The 7,890-nt window shown below is 39.2% G+C and overlaps 1 protein-coding gene across 1 annotated transcript; it reads left to right on the plus strand.

The window, feature by feature from the left end:
* Nucleotides 1-1,127: 1,127 nt before the first annotated feature.
* On the plus strand, nt 1,128-2,202 carry LOC139985898 (uncharacterized). Its single transcript, XM_072000781.1, is given in 6 exon segments — nt 1,128-1,183; nt 1,185-1,783; nt 1,786-1,867; nt 1,869-1,951; nt 1,954-2,051; nt 2,053-2,202. Coding segments are annotated over 6 exon segments (1,068 nt in total).
* Nucleotides 2,203-7,890: the final 5,688 nt, after the last annotated feature.

A 7,890-nucleotide genomic window follows, 5' to 3' on the forward strand; every position in this document is an offset into this window, starting at 1 on the left:
TAACGACCGTAGCAATATATTTATTTCCTAACAAAGTATAAAGCGATAATGAAATAATATTAGCTTTATCGAACAAAATTGTAGAAAGTCGGATCGTTTCGACGAGTCGGTAGGTAAATGTCGAACACAAAGAAACGATTGGTTAGAACGTTGATTTTACGAGGTTCTCTGTTTTAATTTCAATATCATTGCATTCAAATGCAGTGGAGGTCTATTGGAACACCTGAAATCGTTTCCAAGATCGTTGTTCCATGCTTCGGAATCGCGGAATAATCCGCTACTGTTCGAGTCCCGTTGTTGCCGGACTATCGGAACCTCACTCACCATTGTCTTGGATAAGGCTTCTAAAAAAATTCGCACTGACGTCTTCATCGAAACCGCCTTGAACTTCGCTAGACTCGGATCTTTCAGTGTTTCATAGTCTTACGTCAACCGAATGATCAATTTCTACGACGTTTCATGCTTTTAAGGTTTCGTTCTTCCAACGAAACTATAAAATTTCAAACTTTTGTATTTCAGTAACACTAAAGTAATTATTAATAATTGTGGGAAGATATAAAAAAATACCTTCGAGTATAATATAAATTAAAGAGAATATAAAGGAAATAGGAAGCGATTTTTAACACTACATAGATTAATTGGCTGTCTAAGGAAGGAACTTTCTACTTTTCAATATAGGCAGTATGTAGCTATTAATCAGGATAGGTGAAGCATATTCGGAACGTAATACAACTATAATAGATAAAAGATTAAACAAAACACTCGTACAGCGATCTTTTACTTAAAGTTTCGTTATAGGAAAAATCCACTTTCGAAATCGTTCCTAAATATCTAGAAATTATATTAAATCGTATTAAGTTTATACAAATTTTATACGATTACCTAGTATCAGATTTTATCAACCACTTCTAATCCGTTTTCGTACTATCAGACAACTATTGCGAACGTCAAACTTCATACGATTCTTAATTCTTAATTCTTAATTCTCAGAAAATACTAATTTCCAGCAAACTACGACTTAAAACTTTGCGTACGTAAGTAAACAACCGGTACCAGGCGGCGAACGAGCGAATAGTAGGCAGAAGTCTCTAGACATTTTGTCGTGTGGCGGACGTAGCGATTAGAAAATGTCGTCTCGCGTCGGGAAGACGAGCGAGCGTGGCAAACGGCGGCCGTCCGTTCCTTGAAAGCAGAAGGTACATAGTTGCGGACGGTGCAATCGGCCGTGCCGGTGGCGTTTCTAACAAATTAACGGCCGATATCTCGTCGTTGCCCTGCTCCTACCTTCTGGCTCCACCTCCCGGGTGTACCGGCTGGTTCGGTGGAGCCGGTCGGATCCAGCCGGCGCGCGGAGAGAGATCATTTTTGCCACGTATTTGCAAACTGAATAATAAATACGCAGATATACGCGAAGAGGCCGCGTTCCGCCTTCACGCAGCTCGCGCTACGCGCGGATTGGTCGCACCGGCCGCCGAGGGGACGGCGATATTCATTCGCCGTCTCTCCGGCTCTCGTGGACCTACTTTGTACACGCACACGTGCACGATACCATGTTGCACGTGCACGCGAACGTTCACGCTTAAGAGGGGAGGCAGCGTGTGCGCGAGAATGCACGCCACTCGCTGTACCATATCCCTCTCTCGCCGGCTTGACGCTCCTCTCGCTACTCTCTCTCACTGCCTCTCCCGCTCCCCCGACGCAAATCTTTCTTTCTCTAACGAAACGAAACGAGCTTCCATCTTTTTTCCACGTGTTTTTCCCTCGGCCTCTCGCATCCCTCCCATCCTTTTAATCCGCTTCACCTTCTATACCCTATTTCATGCTCACCGTGTTCCCCTCTTTCTTTCTCTTTCTCCTCTTTTTCTTTCTTTTCTCATCCTTCCTTGCTCTTTGCAGTTTTACCAATGGATCCACCAGTTCTATCGTAGAGATTTTCAACCTTTCCTCGCGCACCTTATATCCTTTGCCGTCTCCTCTTTCTCCACCTCTTCCTTCTCTACCTCCGCCGTCTCCTCCGCCGTCCTTGTTCGCGTTTCTCTGTCCGCCTCGCGCCGCACCGGCCGATCGCACACCCGCGCACACACGCCAGTGTACGCTTACGCACACCTCCAGAGATGCTTAGCCCGTGCATCACCGGCCGGATCGGCTCTCTTGTCCTTGCCGGTTGCGCCGCGTACACGCCGGCTACCGTGGCTTTCCTAAATCCCCTCGACATCACCCCGATTACGCAGAAGTGGAAACACCGGCGAGTCACCCGGCCGGCCAACCAGCTACTCTTGAAATTGTTTGTGAGAGCAACCCGTTGGTTGGACAGAGAGAAACGGGGAGACATCAATGCTGCTCGAGAAATAGAGGCGATAATGTTGAATGTAAATGTTACCATGCCGGCAGTTGAGCATTTGCTTTGAATCGACTGAATGAAACTGCGTTCGGTATTGAAAGTTCAGGCTTTTGTTCGAAGAATGAGCTTTATGGAGGGTTCCAGATATATAGATTGAATCTCTCTATTGATTAAAGAATCGTTTTATTTTGAATCGGTTTGAAACTCTGCTAGAGGACGCACTTAAACGTTTCCATGTTTCTGGTAGTTTGATTTTTTACGATTAGACTGCGAATTTATATGCATTTATGGGAAATTTAAAGTCACAAAAATATACAAAATCCACGTGATATGAAAAAGTATCTAACACATCCATAGTAAGCTAGAAGTCATAATATTTAGTGGGTAAGGCAAGTCTGTATATCGGTTCTATTTCTTTATTTGTGTTTATAGAAATATCAATTTGCATAAATACCTGCAGCCTTCTTCTGATATTTGAGGAGTTAGTTAGGAAGAGATATGTTTGTATATATTATATCCATAAAACAGTTTTACTTATGTTGTTTTCGACTTGAGAATATTCTAAGTTAATAAATTAGATTCGCGTATTTGTGTAAAATAATTGGTCGAACAAAGTGACTTTCTGGATTCTAAACTCGTAAATAGGAGACATAATTAGCTAGTAATGAATACTTGAAATTAATGACGTAGAATTTACGAGCTTTCAGTGAGTCATCAATAATATCCTTTAATTACCCTCATCTGCATAATCAATTATACGAATCATACTGAACAATTTCCTCTTACCGCCGGTATCAACAAAATGAAATTATATTTCCATCCAATAGGAAAAACCAGATTCCTTAACAACGATAAATACCTAGATTTTAAACGACGATTAGATGACATGTTTGTAATCTTTGGATGTCGATCGTGTTTTTAATAATCTGTTGTATTTTCTTCCGATGTATCGTGAACGTTCCATTTCATTTCTTCAAGACAGTTCTTCTGCGTTACGCAAGATTCTAATTCCTGTACACCGAAGAATCGTCATTTTCACGAAGGCTCATAGGCGATACATAGGCGAGTTTCATCCACGCGTTGATAATTTCGCCTTGAGGCATTATCGTCGGTACTCGGAGAGAATGAAGAAGAAACGGAATTGACTTGTCATTTCTCGTGTAATAAATCACTGGCTCGCGGTATGTTAATTTTCATCGATAAGAATTTTCTCCGCGCGGCCGACGTGAGTAATCGTTTTTTCCAGGATGCTCATTTTCGCGGGATCTGCGCTGGTAGCGGGCCTACTGTCGCTTCATTTTTATCACGGTCCGTCTGTGCTATATAAATATTTATATCCATAGACAGGCATTACCCGCTTCCTAACGCATTAACGAGCACAATGCACTTATACCGCGTGTTTCGTGGCCGCGTACAAGCAAGTGAACGAAGGCCGGCGGAGCGTGCTGTTTTTCTTGGTTCACTTTACGGTTCTTTGAATGTCGTTCTTCTTCCGTTTATTGTTGCGTTTCGTCCATACGCGATGACCCGCTTAGCGCGTGCTTTTTTAATTACGCGACGGGACTCGCAATGCTACGCGCGGATATTACAAACGACAGAGCCGCGTAGATTCCCTTTCACTGGAGTTTACAGTCATCGAAAAGGGATTAAAGATGTTCTATTATTAGACAATCCTGGCTTTGGTTCGGCCGTGTCTATTGTTACTCCATTGAATGGAGAATTTTGTTCTCAGAGAAATTGGTAAAAAGGAACTTGAAAAATTGTGCAAATAGTTGTAGGATAAAGAAATTGTTTAGATTTGTCAGATCGGGAGTGTAGTTTATCCTGAAGTGGATTTGTTTGTTAGTATTAATATATACGCAATAAATTACACAGATACGTGTTTTCTTGGAATATGTTTTCTTGGTGCTGATGCTTTTTACAGATAAGACAATCAATTTTGATTTACCAGCACGCTACTTACGTTATAATCAAGACCGAGAATCTTGTAAATCAAGGTTTACGTTAATTTAGTCAATTCGAATATATATTTTATGTTATCTTTGTTTTCTTTCGTCTTTATCAGAAATCAAATACTATTCTTATAAGCGTGGTTTATTATTGCATAGCGAACTTCCTCAAGACCTGTCTTATTTCTAGACCTGGATGAAATTAATATATGTTCTTCATTTATGACGTTTTAACGTCATAAGAATATCTCGAAGGAAGATCTTCATTTCGACGCAGTCGAAGTATTATAAAGTAATACGAAGCAGAATTTTCCAATATTTTCAAGTCATCCAACATAATGTACCCTCTTCACACTTTCTGTATTTTATTTTGTTTCTAATTACGTAACTTTGTTTAACTTTTATCTCAATTTCTTTTCATAATACCCAAACTGTTTTCCTTGATTTGAATAATTTTTAAAGAAAACGATTGTATAGCTTTTCTAATTATTTTTCCGTACGTCCGTGTTACAAATATATTTTATCTTCAGAACACTATGAATTTATTCAGTCCAGACTGATCTCACGATATCCGTCCGGAATGAATTAAAAGGTCTTAAAGAAGCTGGCCTTGAGGTGAATACGGCGATACGGCATTATGGACGACGATTTTTCATTTCTGACAACATTATCGATCCAGCAGTTCCATCGTAAACGATACACATAGACAGGAACTGAATCGCGACGAACTCGTGTAGACAATCGTAGACAATCGTTCCGTGTCTCTGACTTTTCGGCTTAATATAGAATCTTTTAAATATTCAGTTTATACGCTCGGTTTTACGTTCACTACTCCGTATCACGCTAGACGAGTACATACGTGCATTCATTCCATATGCATAAGAAAACAGTTACGCGGTTTCGGATCGGCAATCTCGTCGAAGAGATTCTCTCTCGATGTTACCTTTGATATACCTACCTGGATGATTATTTCTGATTCGTTTAGAATCGAATTAGATTCAAAATTAGACGAATTCCGTCTTATTTGCTTCATTATATCATATATAATGACTATACAAAATATTTTTAAATACCTTTAGTTTTTATATAACTGTCCATTTATCAGGTTCTGCATCTTATTTTCACAATGTCAAAATTTGTGTAATCACATAAAAGTACCGCTAAATGATACGAAATGTAATCTACTCGGGCTTAATTAATTAGTACTTAAATGTTATTATAAATACAATAATATGCAAATAAATTCCGTGGCCTTGTAGGTACTTACTTGAAGTTTGATAAGTTTACTTAGTAGTACCTTGTTAAAAACTTCTGATGAAAATATGGGTTCTTTAGATTTCAGATTTAAGAAAGAATTAGAATAAAATCCGCCAAGCAGAAAATCTAGACAGATATTTCTTTTACTGAGAACTGGTTCGACGATCTACTCAACCTGCGATCACGTTAAAGGTTTAAACATTCGTCACTTGTACGGTGATTTAATTGACTTATAATTCGCCAATGCTGTCGCCGCGTTTCATGTTTCCCGATAATTAACGCGCTCGACCAGTCCGTTCTTACTTTCGTGGAATACGGTTCCCTGTAACGAAGCGTTCAGCGTTAACGAAGCGTTAAAGCGAGCCAGCTGCGTTGTGTTAACGCAACGAACAAACGGGAGGAATACAAAGCGTGTAATTACCAGGTGATCGTCCCTAATAACGGAATAACGTGTACGATCGTTCGCTCGACTTACGACTCGATCTGTTAATGGGTTGTCAAGCACTCCGAATCACTTTGACTAGAATTCAATATCTTAAAACTCCCGAAAGTCTTGGAAACCTGAAAATCTTGTAACTCTTACACAAGTCTTGTAAATCTTGGAGGTCTTGTTTGTTTTGATAATATTTCTTGGAAGCTTGGTATGTAGCTTGGTGTGTAGCTTGGTGTGTAGCCAATATTTTACAAACATATTGAATGCTTTAATTGAAACAGTATCGTCGACACACGATATTAAAGAGAATCTAAAAAGATATCGAAAATACATTTACACGAACAACTTTCAAGTTTTCCAAGAATTCCAAGGATTCTTAGGAGTTCAACTTCTTTCAGGAGTTTTAGGTTATCGAATCCTACCAAATTTTGACAGTCTCGCAAAATATCGAATCGTTTCGATACTAAGATTCGAATGCTCAATGCCCATCCCTAACTCGATTCATCGAATAGTTGATTCCGCTAGAAAGATGGAAGTCAACGATTTGTTCATCGATCGAGGAAATCATAATTCTCGTTTCTCGTTGTCGCGTCGTTCGTCTTTCGTCGTTTGTCGTTCTTTTCTGTGATATTGGAGAGACGCTGGCAGCTCGTATATCCCCATCGTCCGTGCAGCGCCTATAATCTCCGCCGTGGCATGGGGAATTTTTTATTTCGCGCGCTTGTGATGACACCCACGTGGTCTCCTAGAGTCGCTCTTCGCACGATTCGCATAAAAGCCACCACCAATCTATATGGACGCAACCTTTCTCTTCTCGTGTGTGTTAATCAATCTGCTTCCTACGCTTTCAATTATGTAACACGGCATTACTCGGTGCTCGAGGAAATTCAAAAAGGACAATCTCGAGGCTGGGGCGTGCGCTCGAACCTCCTAACCTCTCCCTCGACCGAAGCTCCATGACTCTCGTTAACGTTCAGAACTTAATGGTTAAGTAACGCGGTCTCGTTGCTGGAAAATACCGTATTATTAACGGATATTCCGATGATACGACAAGAATCGGGAGTGACTTCGATTGATTGGAATCGATTTTCGTGGTATTCTAACGACGATTCGGTCGAGGGAATTACCGAGAATGATGTCACGGTATTTGAGAACACGTGACGATTAATATCGCAATAATAGTCGTATTAAGAAAGGCAAATAAAGAAGATGAGGATTTACTAACGGAATGTATAAATTTTTGACGACTGTGTGAGATCTGTGGTTATGCAATGTGTTGATCGAACGATCGAATGTGTGGATCAAAGGTACTTTTGCACGATTGTGTGAATAGAAATGGATTGTGATTATTCGGATTATTAAATGGATGCAAAAAATTTTACTTTTAAATCATTTTTTGAGATTAATATCACTTCTTTTTACATGCAGAAAGTGACGTATTTTGTTTGTTAGAAAGTTCGTTATAGCAACACGAAAAAAAGAAAGTGGTCAGACTATAAAATATGCTGCAATGTGTATCGAACAGATTTCATTGATTTCGGCTCTATGCATAGTAACTGGGAGCCTTTCCATTATATGCATTTCATCCTGTAAGTATGTAGATGAGTTTGAATTTTTTCCATTTTGACAATTGATATCTTTGTTCAGACAAATTTGTTTTACGTTTGAAAATTGTTTGACAAATTTGCGATACGTTTAATAAATATGAATATCACGTGAGATGAATCTATTTCAAAATTCATCATTAATTTTAATCATTTGTAATTATTTGGAGCACCATTTTAAATAATAAGTCCAAGCAAAAATTATAAAGATACGAGTAATATATTCTTTACTTTATATATTTTTTCAAGCAGTCTACAAAACATTCTTACATTTGTTTTAAAAATGTTCATTTATGTTGTTGCCAA

The sequence above is a fragment of the Bombus fervidus genome, chromosome 1 (genome assembly GCF_041682495.2).
Source record: "Bombus fervidus isolate BK054 chromosome 1, iyBomFerv1, whole genome shotgun sequence".
In the NCBI taxonomy this organism is placed as follows: Eukaryota; Metazoa; Arthropoda; class Insecta; order Hymenoptera; family Apidae; genus Bombus; species Bombus fervidus.